The 16,523-nt window shown below is 40.1% G+C and overlaps 1 protein-coding gene across 5 annotated transcripts in view; it reads left to right on the top strand.

Annotated features, from left to right (window-relative positions):
• ARMC4 (armadillo repeat containing 4) overlaps positions 1-16,523 on the top strand; it is a 189,425-nt gene that overhangs the window by 111,256 nt on the left and 61,646 nt on the right. For 4 of the 5 annotated variants that reach the window (XM_029239707.1, XM_029239708.1, XM_029239709.1 and 1 more), the window contains 2 exons: positions 6,858-7,046; positions 8,185-8,406. The exons of the other annotated variant lie outside the window; for it this stretch is intronic. In XM_029239707.1, the coding sequence (XP_029095540.1) occupies positions 6,858-7,046; positions 8,185-8,406 (411 nt within the window). The remainder of the gene's footprint in view (positions 1-6,857; positions 7,047-8,184; positions 8,407-16,523) is intronic. 5 annotated transcript variants of the gene reach the window in all.

The raw sequence follows: 16,523 nt of genomic DNA, 5'->3' as shown, positions 1-16,523 counted from the left end.
AGGGGCTTGTAGGCTTGAGTGTAACACTTCACTGTCCCACAGATTAGAAACGTTAGGAGACCTTGGTGAGCCACGCCCACGACCTCGCTGACACTGGCTCGCTGGGTCTCTTACCATGCACCTCAGGAAGTTCTTGGATCAGAGGCAGGTGCGATCACTCTCGTTATTCTTCCCCCCGCTGCCCCAGTGCTGTGGCTCACGGGATCCACTGATAAAGCAGTGAGAGAACCAGGAAGTCACTAGAATGGGAGGCTAAGTGATCTGATCCATTTACACTCCATCTTACAGAGCTAATAACACTCTTTTCTTTTTAGTGTTTGTGATTGTGGTTAAGTATCTTAAAGTTATAGTCCCCTTATTTTTTCATAATTCAGCAAACATTTATTGAAAGTCCTCTGAGTGACAGACACCAGACAACATCCCAAGTGAGAGTCAAAGAACAAGACCAGGTGTCTCTGCTCTTGAAGAACTCACACGTTAATGGGGGGAGGACCCATGAGAAAATCATTGCAGTATGATGAAAAGTAAAGAGCTACAGATGCCTTTGGTTTTCAGTAGCCAAATCGGATTTTAGGATGAGCTGATTCAACCGCTCAACGGTGTCTTCAAGGACCAGGCTCTTGTCCTCTTTCTGTTCTGCCATTCTCAGTGTTGTTATAAATAGGAAAACTTTTCCAGAAGATTTCTGAGTTGTCATCTCAGAAGTCATTAGCCACAACTGGGCCATATCTAGGCCACCCCTAAGCAAATCATTGGCAAGGGGAAGGCGACTTCTAGGATAGGTTTAGGCCTCTGGGGTTAGAGATGCTCTCTCCTGATGCTTGTCTGTGAGAATTAGACAACCGAACAAAATCAAGACTTGGCTGATTTCTTTTGCTATGCAGTAGAAGCTAACACAACATTGTAAAGCAACTATACTCCAATAAAAATTAATTAAAAATAAAAACTAAAACTGATTACAAATTCTATCTAAAATATAGTTGTTTTATTTGATTTTATCTTTATTAAAATTCTATTATATGTGAAAATATAGTCATATATTTATTAAATAACATATAAAAAGAATATATTGCAAAAAAAAGACTTTGTAAACACGAGAGGATGAGGAAATGGGTTTTTGGACAAAACCATCGAAAAGAATATGGAAGGCAGGGGGTGACCAACACTGAGAAGGGGAGTGGGGACATTTTCATGGAGGAGCTGTTATTTAAGCTGCTATTAAAAGATGAGTCAGAGTTTTCAGAGCTGAGTAGGAGTTTGTAGTTTGGTAGGGCTAAACTCCAGGTAAAGAAAATAACTTGGTCAAAGATATAAAAGAACATGGTACGTCGGGAACAGCAATAATCCTAGAGGCCGGAATATAGCTTATGCAAAAGAGTATGGGAAAGAAGAGGTTGGGAAAATACGTGAATGTCATTTAGACCTGATCCTGAAGGAAATGAAGCCAGTAAAGGATTTTAAGAAATCTTCTGTCCCTTTGTCAACGTCTTTCTAGTCTTTTTGGAGGTCTGACACTCATTCCCAAGTAGGTGCCTCAGGAAGGGCCTGTGTTAGCATCACTCCCTGAAGTCATCCATGTTTATAACAGTTTTATCCTTGAAGGTCATTGGGCTTCAAACTTTTGGAAGTTAGAACCTTGCTTCACATTTTCTCTTGAGTAGCTCACACGTTACTTTCTTTTCCTTTGCATAAACCATTGTTGTTGGAAAGTCTAAGGATAATAGCTTATTATTTTCTTTAGAAGTGCCTTGGTCTTTTTGCCTGGAAGACCAAAGAATCTTTTTCTGTTTTATTACTGTCCAGCAGTTGTACTAGTATTTGTCTTTATGTTAGCCAATTCTGGGCCAGTTTTCCCTGGTATATTGAGTGACCTTTCAATATATTCTCGGGTTTTATTTATTTCAGGAGAGAGTTTTCTTGAATTACAGTTTTTAAAATTTTGCTGTCTTGTATTGCTTTGTTTCCTTCTTGGGGGCTCTTACTGTACCTATGTTAGATTTTCTCTGCCTGTTTGTTCTCTTGAAGTTTTTGTTAGCTCTTTTTCCATCATTTTGGAGTTTTCACATCTTCTGTTTATTTAAAGATATTTCCCATTTTGTTTATTCATTCTTGTGTTACTTCTAGTTTACTTTTTATTTCCAAAATTAATTTTAATTTTATTTCTAACTTTTTGTGGATCTTTAAAAATGGGTTTTTACTAATCACCTAATTTGTGAGCTTTAATAATTCTAATCATACTTTCTATGATTTTCTTTTTTTCATTTTTTCTTGTAGTAACTCCAAATGGAAATTGACTGTGGTCTTTTTATATATAGTGCATTTTTAATTGAAATGAGTTTTCATGGTCTTTTAGGAGAGAGATGTGGGCCAGGGTAGCATTTTTAATTTCATGGTTCTTAGGATGCCATGTCTGCTACTTTCACAGTGATGGAGAGTAGACTCAGACTCCTGTGCTCTCTTGCCCTCCTTTTATCTGGACTTTCTCTTCTCTTCTTCCTGTTACCCTTGCCTTGTTCAATTAGGATGCAACCCCAGTAGTTTCTCCTCAGTGCTGGCTTTGTCCTGTGACAGGGCTTCAGTTTTAAGAATTCATGGGACTCAGACCTATAGAACATTCTAGCACCATCATACCTGTGTGTCATTTTAGTCTTATCCATCCATCAGAGCCTGAAAAGTCAGCTCCCAGCTTCTGTTGCTGTTCCTGAGCTTTCCAATGTGACCTAATGACAATTTGGTTTCCCTTTGCTTTTCCCCTGCAGATTTCAGAGTTTCTTAGAGCATGTGGGCTTTGTAGCGCTTGGTAACTTGTCCTGATCAGCTTGAATTGGGGGGTTGGTGTAGATATCTAGTTGCTGAATATTGTTGTATGTGTTGTCCCTTTTTTGTTTTGCTATAATACTTGCTCTGTTTCCATAGGGAGATTCAAAAACTGTGCCCACCATCATCTTTCAGGAATTCCTCCAGTTTTTTCTCAAGAAAAAAATTGTTAGATAATTATACAGTTGATAAATTTATTAGATTATTGATGCATATAACATCACTTAGAAAAGGTTGGGCATATCTGGATTCAAATCCCACTTCTGCCGCTTATCAGTTTTCTTTTCACATATTAGTTCATTTCTCTGAGGTTCTTCTCATCTATAAGGTGGAAATACTACTACAACTACCACTACCAAGTACTACCTCAAAGAGTAATTTGAATGAAATTAAGTTGGATGTTTGACCAGAGGTTAATAAATTCACATTTATAATCTTCTAACCTGATTGCATCCTAGAGCACAGAAGTGTAATAAGGTGACAATGTAGAAGGATAATTTCTTTTGTATTTTACTTAAAAACCTTTATTGTAGAATTTTAGAAAAAATGGCAATTAAATATTGTCAAAATAATTTTATTGATACATCAGAATTAGGAAGTGTGTCCTAACTATCAGAAATTATATTTAAATTTGACATTGAGAACAAGCCCACCAATATTGCTGATACCATGTCACCTAGCAATCAGGAGAGGCAACATGTTGTGGACAAAGACGCTTTGCCCTTAAAATTGGGAAGAACCTGACTTAGGCCCTTCCTTCATCATTTCCTAGAAGCTTAGTTTGGTTTGTTATACCCTCAGTGAAAATTTTCCTTCCATAGCTGCAAGGTTGCATGTAATCAAATTCAGTAAATGTTAATTGAGCATGTACTCACTGTTAGAAACTGGCTTAGGCACTGGACATATAACACTGAGCTAGACAGACAGAGTCCCTGCCCTCCTGGAACTTACAGTTCAAGGTCAAAGGCAAACAGATAAGCTAATACTGCATAGAGTATCATAAACAGAGAAGAGGGACTTCCCTGGTGGCACAGTAGTTGAGAGTCCGCCTGCCAATGCAGGGGACGCGGGTTTGGGCCCTGGTCCGGGAAGATCCAGCATGCCGCGGAGCAGCTAGGCCTGTGCGCCACAGCTACTGAGCCTGCGCTCTAGAGCCTGCAAGCCACAACTACTGAGCCTGTGTGCTGCAACTACTGAAGCCCACGCGCCTAGGGCCCATGCTTCTCTATGGGAGAAGCCACCACAGTGAGAGGCCCAGGCACCCCAGCAAAGAGTGGCCCCTGCTCGCCGCAACTAGAGAAAGCCCGCACACAGCAACTAAGACCCCAAAATAGATAATAAATAAAATAAATTAAAAAATAAAAAAATAAACAGAGAAGAACCAGGTGTTATAGGAGGAGCAGCTTAGCTCAGACTTGAGGTTCAGGAAAGGCTTCCCGAAGAAAATGGCACATTAGCTAGTAGCTGAGGATGTGTAGGAATCCCCAAGCCAACAGGAAAGCAGACAAAAGGGCACGTGCAAAGGCATGGAGACACGCAGGCAGCACATCTGAGGACGTAAAACGAAGGACTAGTGCATAAATAGTGCTTCCAATACTGGTTGAAGTTCAGACTCACCAGGAGAGTTTTTAAAGAATCAGATTTTTTTTTTTATAGGCCCCAGCCCAGACTTGCTGAACTACATTCTCAGAGAACATTTCAAGATTCTGGCTGTTAGCTCCTCTGGGGAGCCACTGGCTTAGGGTGTGTGTGGGGCTGGGGAAAGGGGCTCAAGTTAGGGAGGGCGAGGCAGGGAACCCAAGGGTGCACTGGGAAGGGCTGTAAAGCATGTGTGGAGTTGGGATTTTATCCTAAGGGTGGGGGAGCTATGGAAGGACTGGGGAGGTATGGGGATGAGTAGATCAGATTCATGATTTATAAGGATCACGGAGTTTACTGAGGCATGGCCCCTGCCGTCATGAGTGATACAATCTAGTTTATGAGATTGAACATCTTTGAACCTCAGTTTTTAAAATCAAAAATGGAAAAACAGTATCTACTTTGCATGGTTATTTGGAGGTTTAACTGAGATAATTTATGCACAAAGTGCCTGACATATAGTTGATGCTCAAAAGATGTGAATTTCTGTTGTTTGAGAAAACCACGGAGCCAGGTAATTGGTGGACATCACGCAGCCGCTGTCCAGCACCAGGGGAGGTGGGGTTTCTGTTTCGCCATCTATCTCCAGGTTCCTCTGACAAATTCCTTGTCTCTGCCCACATGGCCATACCGGGACAGAAAGCCCGCTTTTTCTCACTACCTCAGTTACGGTCTTTATGCTGATGACTTCCAAGTCTCTACCTCTAGCCTGGTGTTCACTCCTGAGCCCCAGAGCCGCAAAGCCAACTGACTCCTTAAGTGGAACCCTCCACTTAAATGTCTTGTGGGTACTTCTTCTGTTACCTAACACCACCCTTTCCCACACCAAGAAAACAAAACAAAACCCCACTTTCCAACATTATCAACACCACTAGGGCAAGTCAGAAGCATGGGAATTGAGTCACTCGTCCTTATCTTCTCCAGTTAACCCTCACAAGTCCACACCCTTCTCTCCAGGCTGGACCATCACCTCCTCCAAACCACCACCACCTGTTACCTGAACTTGTGAAACAGCCTGAGTCCCGAACACCATTCTTTGCCCCAACCCTGCAATCTTGAGGGACCTTCCGTGAGGCAAAATGGAGAAAATCGCCTCTCCTGCTTCCCCACACAGTTAATAAGCCTCTTCAGCGGCTTTCGAATGCCACCGAAGCGAGTCTTATGGTCTCCCATTATCCCTCTCCTATTTTATGCTCTAACCATCCTGACCTAGAAAAAAGTACCTTGTCTCCCACTCTCGGTTCCTCACCCAGAATCTCCTTCACACTGGATAACCCCTCACCCCTGAGGTCTCAGCTGGCAAACATCATGGTGGAGGGGCACTCCTTGAATCTTTACACCAGCCAAGAGTCCCTTGTCACACGTATTTGTAGTGTCTTTCCCTCTTCCCCATTAACGCTACTCGGTCTACTTGTAGCTTCCTAATGCCCATCTTCCCCACTAGGTTGTAGCAACGTGGTGGCTAAAGAGTATTCACAGTCAGTCCATGTTGTTCCCGGATTCTATCTGGGGAGTCACCTACTTGCTCACATTTTTCGTAACTCCCAAATCAGCACTCAGGGCACTTTCTCTGCCATTCTTGGACATGCACAGAAAAGTACAATTTTAAGTTGCCCGACACACTCAGTCTCAGTGGGGGTTGAGCAAGCTGGTGCTCTGCCCGCTTGTCTCCGCCCTTGGACCATCAGTAAGGCTCCGTTGTGCAGTCTGCTTAGTGCCACGTTTTCCACATTTCTGTGTTTTTTGTTGGTTTCACTGTTGAAAATGGCCCCCATGCATAGTACTGAAGTGCAGTCTAGTGTTCCTAAGTGCAAGAAAGCTGTGATATGCCTTATGGAGAAAATACATGTGCTAGATAAGCTTCATTCAGGCATGAGTTACAGTGTATATTGTCTATGGGTTCCATGTTAATGAATTAACGCATATGAAATGAGATGTCTTTAAACAGAAGCACACATAAAACAAGGTTATATTTTGATCAGTTCGTGACAATGTGACCAGAGGCTTGCAGGAAGCTAGCCCTGTATCTCCCCTAGTAGCAATGGTTCAGTATTAGCTAATTCTGTTTCTGTGATGATTTAATAGAACATAACTACTGCAATAATAAGACTCAATGTGTTTTGTTAACTTCTATATCCCCAGTAGTTATCACAGTGACTCTCACGTAATAGTTGTTCAATACACATTTGTGGAAACGGACCTGTCTCTGTGTATGTGTTGTACATACATACCTACATGTATGTATGTGTGTATAACATAACATGTAAATATATGACATATAAATTGAATTTTTTTCACGCCGAAGGTATACCTCACAGCCTTATCATTACTTTGTGCTTTTAAAAAAAAATGCTAAACATAGGTTTATTTTTGATATCATCTTTATTTCTATTGTTACCTAGGATGCTGGAGAGATGGTTCGTTCCTTTGTTGGTGGTTTGGAACTTGTTGTCAATTTACTGAAATCAGATAATAAAGAAGTTTTGGCGAGTGTATGTGCTGCTATTACCAATATAGCAAAAGATCAAGAAAATTTAGCTGTTATCACAGATCATGGAGTTGTCCCTTTATTGTCCAAACTAGCAAATACAGTAAGTAATGTATCTTTTTATTTCAAAATGTATATTGTCATAAGATATCACGGTGTAGTAGCAAAAACAATGAGCTTAAAATCCAGAGACCTGGATTCAAGTTTAATATCTGTCACTTGTGAGGTATGAGATTTTAGTGAATTCATTTTAGTTTCTCTGAGACTAATAAATGTGAAAGTATATTTCAAACTGAAATCATCACCATCGTCGTTATTACGAGCCTTAAGATAATTGTTCATGCCAACTTTAGAAGTTAAATGCTCCTCTCCCAGCTTAGCAAGCTTGGGTCGATGGCATTCTTGAGCTAGAAGGTTTTGGCAATCGCTGTATTGTTTACCCAGAGTTGTGCCAGATAGAACAAGCAGGCTTGAGAGATAATGACTTCACCATGACCAGAGGTATTTGAGCATAGCTTGAACTTGGCAGAAAAGTCGTGGAGCAGAAATTCAATGATTGGAAGCCTGCTTGGTCTAGAAGACTTTTGGGCCAGTCTGATACTAAATTCCTGAGAATATCTGCCAGTTTCAGTTAAGGACACCAAGTTGTGACCTGAATCAAGAGAACAGTACAATTAATAGACAGAAAATTATGGTGTTATTCAGTTGTATTATATCTGTATGAGGTAATTACATCCAGAAAGAAGTATGTGGTCTGCGTAAACAATACAGAAAGGAAAATGGCAGACTCAAAACCTGTCCTCGTCTGCTGCATTGTCTTCTCCCTCTTGGGAACCAAGGTGTATTCCTGATGTGGAAGTATTCCTAAGGTGAAGAGGTAGAATTAATCCACTTCCCCCACTTATCTGGCAGGCTCCCTTAAGAGTGTCCAGTACTCCTTAGTTGTTTTTATTACTTGGCCACTCGCTGATCTGTAGCTCTGCGTTGTGAGTAGACTTGCTCAAAAGGAAATTGAGCCTTGAGCAAATAACTAATGGCAGACACCTGATTGCCTTTACCTGCATGCACTCCACTCAGTTCATAAAAAGAAAATGCAGGATTGAACCTTGATGCATTGGTGACCCACCGGAATACTAGTTCCCAGCAAGACACCACCTGAGCAGCCAGTGTGTAATAAACACCTAGAGCAAAAGTATCACAGGGTCATTATGCACATACCATAATCCATGCTCCTTGTGCAGAATGATGATACACTGAGACGTCATCTAGCAGAAGCCATTTCACGTTGCTGTATGTGGGGCAGAAACAGAGTGGCCTTTGGCGAGCACAAGGCAGTGGCTCCATTAGTGCGGTACCTGAAATCAAATGACACCAACGTGCACAGAGCGACAGCCCAAGCCTTGTACCAGCTTTCAGAAGATGCCGATAACTGCATCACCATGCATGAGAATGGCGCAGTGAAGGTACTGTTGACCAACTTCGTGGTTTAGTTCAAGTTATGTCAGTGTAGGTTGGAAAGAAACTTAAGTGATGTTAAGGTTTTACTGAAAGGGGTATTTGAACACACAAAACTGCCCACCTGTTGCATCACGGCTGCAAATGAGCCATGTGTTATCATTTATCATGATTTGTGCTGCAGAAAAGTTGCGTGGAGACAGAATTTTTCTAAATTGAAAACTGTAAAATGAACTCAGTTAAATAAGTACAAGTTCCGTAATCTGAATTGGATTAAGGAAAATGTATAGTGCATGAATAATCAGTGGTATTCATAATTCTGTTTAATATTTTATTTACTTAGCACTTAAATAATAAAATACAGACACCAAATGCACAGCAAAGGAGCTGACAAACAGCAACTAGACAGTCTTGCCAGCCTTAACCACAAGGAAAGAACCAATTCAAAGACATGTTTTTTTAAAAAAAACAACAACAAAAAACTGTGCATCAAATTTTCTTAGCCTTTAACTAATATCCAGGTGGGAAAGTTTCTGCGCATAGACTTTGATATATCTATATCTATATCTATATCTATATCTAGAGCTTATTCTGAGTGGAATGTTTTGATGACAACAGAAAAATACTTAAGAGTACATGAACAGCTTACAAGTATTAGGAAAAATTGATTTCAAATTCTAGCTCTCTTCTATGGCTTGTTTCCTTGTACAATGTAATTTTACTGTCTGTTACCTCAGTTTGGAGCCTCTGACAGCCAGCTGCATTTACATTAGCTTGATCTTTTAGACAAAAGCTAATAAAGTCTTAAGTTAATCATATCTTGTCAAACTTACATATGCTGAATATGAAACATCTATGGAGGAATGACTCTTAGAATGCCAGTTGGTAATTTTTTGAGGCCATTAATTTATCCTTTAAACCTATTATAGCTGAAGAATACGATGTTAATTTTTCTGAAATTAAACCCAGTTTACATTTAAATGTGTCAACTTTTCCATTATAAATCCATTTTTTCAGCACATAGGTTAGGCCATATTAATTTTTTCAAGCAAAAAACTGGCATAAAAAGCACCTTTTAAACTAAGCGCTAATTTTTTAAAGTTAATTATAAAAAAATATACTGGAATGTTTACTTCAAGTTACTAAAGAATGATAAAAATGTCATCACTTCTATGTGATTATGTTCACACTTCAAAAAAGAAGATTTTCTAATTTAAAATTATACGTTCTGTTATTGAACAAGGACAATCTAATATGCACAACCTAAAGACTTTTAAAGAAATGAAGCTATAAATTTAAGTAGCCTGATAAAGTGTCTGACGTAACATGCTTAGACAATTGTCAGTTTAAGAGCAGAATTTCTAGACTACTCAGAAAGTTTTCAAATTTAATAGGTTTACGTGTTACCATTCATTTGACATATATGCCAGGTATATGTGCAACTCTCAATTATTTCTCCTAATACAAGTCAGTAGGTCATCCAAAATAATTTATGAATTGTATTCTGCTATGAAAAATGTTGAAACTGTGTTCACCCACCCACACAGCTTATATAAATAAAAGAATAAAGCAATAAAAATGATGAGGGTGAGGGGACAGGATAGAGAAAAACAGAGAAAGTTTGGTTTGTTGCTCTTGAGACCCTTTCCCGGGTCATCTAAGGGTATGTGGAGGGCCTCTCTGTCTTGCCCATCGGCATTCCTGACTACGTGCTATTTCTACTGGAGGATAAGTGTAAAGAACCGATTCTTGTAAGTTTGCTGTAGGCTACTCTGTCACGAACAGAGGCTGGCCTCATGGTGCGCTCTCCCTCAGGCGGCTGTTGGGGAAGCATAAGGATCTGTGTCCCTTCTTTGGTTTTGAGGTAGAAAATGTGGATGTAGTGTAGTGGGTGTTGGTAGAATCCAGTGGGGTTTGGTAGTTGCTTGGATATGGGGAATAAAGGAAAGTGTTGAGTCAGAAATTACTCCAGTCTTCAGGCTAGGTGAAGAGGAAGATTCCATTAGCTACGACAATGCAAGAAAATATGTGGCGCGTCAGGGTGGTTAAGGTCCCTGCAGTGAATTGTCACGCTGTGTAACTGCTAACATTTCCGACTTCAAATGCGTATGAACTTTATCCACTATTTTGGCAAATCCCTGACTATTTTTGTTCCTAAATGCTACAGCACCTCTCTAGTCAAATGCTTAGTCGGCCCTTCATATTGGTGGGTTCCACATCTGCAGATTCAACCAACCACAGACCGAAAATATTCAGAAAAAAAAATTCCAGCAAGTTCCAAAAAGCAAAACTGGAATTTGCCACATGTGCTGGCAACAATTTACATAGCATTTACATTGTATTTACAGCTATTTACGTAGCATTTACATTGTATTTACAGCTATTTACGTAGCATTTACATTGTATTTACAGCTATTTACGTAGCATTTACATTGTATTTACATAGCATTTACATTGTATTTACAGCTATTTACATAGCATTTACATTGTATTTACAGCTATTTACATAGCATTTACATTGTATTTGGTATTATAAATAATCCAGAGATGATTTAAAGACATACAAGTGGCCAACAGGCACATGAAAAGATGCTCAACATCATTAATCATCAGAGAAATGCAAATCAAAACCACAATGAGGGGCTTCCCTGGTGGCGCAGTGGTTGGGGGTCCGCCTGCCGAGGCAGGGGACGTGGGTTCGTGCCCTGGTCCGAGAGGGTCCCACATGCCTTGGAGTGGCTGGGCCCGTGGGCCATGGCCACTGGGCCTGTGCGTCCGGGGCCTGTGCTCCGCAGCGGGAGGGGCCGCAGCAGTGAGAGGCCCGCGTACCCCCCAAAAAAACCCAAAAAAACCCCATAATGAGATATCACCTCACACCTGTCAGAATGGCTATCATCAAAAAGACCACAAATATCAAATGCTGGAGAGGGTGGAGAAAAGGGAACCCTCTGGCACTGTTGGTGGGAATGTAAATTGGTGCAGCCACTATGGAAAACAGAATGGGGGTTCCTCAAAAAACTAAAAATAGAACTACCATAGGACCCAGCAATTCCACTCCTGGGTATATATCTAAAGAAAATGAAAACACTAATTTGAAAAGATACATGCACCCCAATGTTCATAGCAGCATTATTTGCAATTGCCAAGATATGGATGCAACCTAAATGTCCATCAACAGATGAATGGATAAGAGGATGTGATATATATATATGCACACAATGTATATATACACAATGGAATATTACTCAGCCATAAAAAAGAATGAAATTCTGCCATTTGCAACAACATGGATGGACTTGGAGGGCATTATGCTGAGTGAAATAAGTCAGACAGAGGAAGACAAATTATGTTATGACATATATGGAATCTGAAAAATGCAACAAACTAGTGAATATGACAAAAAAGAAACAGCCTCACAGGTAACAGAATACACTAGTGGTAAGTGGAGGGGAGAAAGAAGGGGGGAGGGGCGAGATAGGTGTGGGGATTTAAAAGTGGCAAAACTACTAGGTATAAAATAGATAAGCTGCAAGGATCTACTGCACAGCACAGGGAATAGAGCCAATATTTTATAATAACTATAATGGAATATAATCTTTAAAAATTGTGAATCACTGTGTCACAATCTGAAGCGAATATAATATTGTAAATCAGCTATACCTCAGTAAAAAATTAAAGTACACAGGACAATGTGTGTAGGTTATATGTAAATACTACATCACTTTATATGAGGGGCTTGAACATCCGTGGATTTTGGTATCCTTGGGGGTCCTGGGACCAATCCCCCTTGGACACCAAGGCACAGCTGTATAGAGTTATTTCCTAGTCCTGCAAACATTCCTGCAGCAGCTGCCCATGAGCAATGTGGACAGGTTCTTTGACAATTACCAGAGTCATCCTGTCACCCTGTTCATAAGTAATTTATTCTAGAGTTAGCTCTTTCCCTGTACAATTTCCTCAACAGTAGCAGCTGACATTATGCAGTGTATCTGTGAGTGCCAACTGGTGTTTCTTCTGTAGTAACAGAGAAGGAGCAGTTTTGAGGGTCTGGAATAAATTAAGTCCAGTTTCTAATGTGTTCTATTTATTATTTTTTTCAAATTTTATTTATTTATGTTTTACATCAAAACCCACGCACATATGGTCACCTTATCTTTGATAAAGGAGGCAAGAATATACAATGGAGAAAAGACAGCCTCTTCAATAAGGGGTGCTGGGAAAACTGGACAGCTACATATAAAAGAAAGAAATTAGAACACTTCCTAACACCATACACAAAAATAAACTCAAAATGGATTAAAGACCTAAATGTAAGGCCAGACACTATAAAACTCTTAGAGGAAAACATAGGCAGAACACTCTAGGACATACATCACAGCAAGATCCTTTTTGACCCACCTCCTAGAGAAATGGAAATAAAAACAAAAATAAACAAATGGGACCTAATGAAACTTCAAAGCTTTTGCACAGCAAAGGAAACCATAAACAAGACCAGAAGACAACCATCAGAATGGGAGAAAATATTTGCAAATGAAGCAAGTGACAAAGGATTAATCTCCAAAATTTACAAGCAGCTCATGCAGCTCGATATCAAAAAAAAACCCAAACAACCCAATACAAAAATGGGTGGAAGGCCTAAATAGACATTTCTCCAAAGAAGATATACAGATTGCCAACAAACACGTGAAAGGATGCTCAACATCACTAATCATTAGAGAAATGCAAATCAAAACCACAGTGATGTATCCCCTCACATCGGTCATAATGTGTTCCATTTAAATGGTCAGTTTGAATTTTAGGTCTAGGGCAATGCTATCCAGTAGAAATGTAATGTGAGCCACATGTGTAATATTATATTTTCTAGTAGCCCCAATTAAAGAAAAGGTAAAGAAACAGGTAAAATTAATTTTAGTAATATATTTAATTTAACCCAGTACACCCAAGATATTATTTCAACATGAATCAATATAATAAAATACTAATACTTTACATTATCTTCTTTTGGTGCTAAATCTTCAAAATCTGGTGTGTGTTTTTACACTTACGATACATCTCAATTTGGACTGGCCACATTTCAAGTTCTCAGCAGGTGGTTAGTGGTTTTCTTGTTCCACAGCATAGTCTAGAGACAGGAGAGAGGGCAGATTCCGGAAGTATCATTGGAGAGGTGTTAAGCCATGAATGAGGGTGGATAAGATTCTTTTGGCTGGGAGTTTAGAGAAGCCTGGGAAATGTCTACATTTTTACTCACGAAGCATGTAAACCAGGAAGAAGAACTGTCAAAGCAAACTCAGGAAGTCAGCCCGTTAACCAGGAGCCCTAGAAGCCAAAGGAAGAGTAGGTTTCCAAAGGGTTTGTGTTTGAATACTGCTAAGCCGTCAGTTATGATGAAAAATAATCCTTGTGGTAGAGGCTCTCCCGGCAAGCATCTCTTCTATAGGAACTAATAAACCCCCTGCTCTGATGCGTACAATGGGTAGGAATAATCCAGTCCTTACCCTCTCTATGGTTTCACACAGACTTCCTTCTCCAAAGTATCAGCCCAGGGTCTGTGTCATTACAAAACCTTGGGAACATGGAAGCAGAGCTGTTCGCAACTGTATCGAAAATATGAGACATCTAGGAGATATTCCAAAGTCATTTGCTAATTATAACAAAACTGTAACATAGGAAAGTGATAGAACGAGTGATAGAAGAAGTTGCAGAAAAACTGAGCAAGACAAGCCCTTTCCTAAGACAGAAAAAGTGATCAAATAGAAGGAAGATGAGCACCTTTAAGAAGCAGGAAACTCCCTTCCCCTCGTGACATTGGGTTTGTTTCGCAAACGTCTATACCAAGCAGGTAAAAACTACCATAACTTTCTGGAAGGCAGGAAATTGAAGAGACTGCAGAAGATGCAACCTGGAGTACTCCCAGCAGTGGCAGAGTGACGGAAGAGGGGTTCAATTTGAGTAGAGCTGAAAGGGTCGTCTTGGCTGTTCCCAGACTCACCGTGCATAGTGGCCTCCACAGTACCGGAAGATGAACCCAGAAGCTAACACACCCCTTGGTTTTTGAAGCAAGAAAAATATCACTAATGCTTTCGAGTCAAGTAAGTGGACTTTAGGTGCTCAGATCACTCAGGAGCTCTCATTGTCCGTATGCAAGTCTACATAATGTTTGATTGAACTATAATATTTTTGGTTAATTAAGACGCTTCATGTAACTTTATGGTTTTGAGTACTTTCCTCACATTTCAGATATTCCCTGGAGTGCTGGGAATTGTTCACTTGATGATATGCAATTAAATTACTTAGTTAGGACTATTAGGTATCACTGAATTTTTTTTTTTTTTTTTTGCGGTACGCGGGCCTCTCACTGTTGTGGCCTCTCCCGTTGCGGAGCACAGGCTCCGGACGTGCAGGCTCAGCGGCCATGGCTCACGGGCCCAGCCGCTCCGCGGCATGTGGGGTTTTCCCGGACCAGGGCACGAACCCGCGTCCCCCGCATCGGCAGGCGGACTCCCAACCACTGCGCCACCAGGGAAGCCCTCACTGAATTTATTACAATACCACACATAGAGTCATATACAGATTTGTTTCTGATTGACTTTTTTCTTGTTACAGTATTTGAACTTTTCCTTTAAAGTGAGAAAGAAATTTATGATTACTTAAGGGCTCCAGTAAGTTAGGTTTTAGTTTATCCTGTTTAACTTTAATATTATTCATATGCCAAACATTTTCCTTATTTCATTTTTGTTTTTTTTGTTTTTTTTTTGCGGTACGCGGGCCTCTCACTGTTGTGGCCTCTCCCGTTGCGGAGCACAGGCTCCAGACGCGCAGGCTCAGCGGCCACGGCTCACGGGCCCAGCCGCTCTGCGGCATGTGGGATCTTCCCGGACGGGGGCACGAACCCGTGTCCCCTGCATTGGCAGGCGGACTCTCAACCACTGCGCCACCAGGGAAGCCCTCATTTTTGTTTTTTAACTTAAAAATATAATAGCTTTATTAAAGTGTAATTGACATATGCATGCACATAATTAAAGTATACAATTTGGTAAGTTTTGACATATGTATTTATATATTGTACATACACATACTCACGTGACATCATTACCAAATCAATGTAATGATCCCACCAAGTTTCCTGCTACCCCTTGGTAAAACTTCTGGCCTGCCCCTCTCTGTCTTGGGGCAACCACTGATCTGCTTTCTATCAATATAGATTAGTTTTTATAGATGAGCATTTTCTAGAGTTTAACATAAATAGGATCATACAGTATGTGCTTGATTTCTTTGTTTGGCTTCTTTCACTCAGCTTAATTGCTTTCGTATTCATCTCTGTTCTCACGTGTATCAATCTTCACTTTTTATTGCTGAGTAGTATTCCATTGTATGGATATACCACAATTTGGCTATCCTTTCACTTGTTGATGGACTTTTGAGTTACTTCCCATTTGGGGTTATTACAAACAAAGCTGCTGTGGATATTCATGTACAAGTCTTGTGTGGACATGCGCTTTCTCTCCTCTTGGGTAAATGCCTACCAGTGAGTGGCTGGATCATGCGGTATGTGTGTGATTAACGTTTGAAGAAATTGCCAAATCTGCTCTCCAAAGCAACCGTACCATTTTGCATTTCCACCAGCAGTGTATGGGGGCGCCCTTATCACACTTGGTGTGTTCAGTCTTTTTTATTTGAGGCATCTTAATAGGTGTGTAATGGTATCTCATGACTTCAATTTCAATTTTCCTAATGACTAATAATGTAGAACATCTTTTAATGTGTTTATGTGCTAGCTCTATAACTCCTTTGGGAAAATGTTCAAATTTTTTGACCATCTTAAAATTTCATTATTTGTTTCCTTATTATTGAGTTTTGAGAGTTCTGTGTATAATCTGGATGTAAGTTCTTTACCAGATGTATAATTTGCAAATATTTTCTCCCACTTTGTAGCTAGTCTTTTTATTCTCTTAACAGTGTCTTTTAAAGAGCAGACATTCTTAACTTTGATGAAATCCAACTGATCTTTTTAAAAAATGGATCATGCTTTTGGTGCTATATCTAAGAAATATTTGCCTAACACATGGTCACAAGGATTTTCTGTTTTCTTCTGGAAGTTTTAAAACTTTTGGTTTTACATTTA

This window comes from Monodon monoceros, unplaced genomic scaffold, assembly GCF_005190385.1.
Source record: "Monodon monoceros isolate NGI ecotype Baffin Bay Population unplaced genomic scaffold, NGI_Narwhal_1 Super_Scaffold_21, whole genome shotgun sequence".
Classification (NCBI taxonomy): Eukaryota; Metazoa; Chordata; class Mammalia; order Artiodactyla; family Monodontidae; genus Monodon; species Monodon monoceros.
Note: the sequence above shows the minus strand (reverse complement) of the source record. Positions and strands in the feature narration are given on the sequence as shown.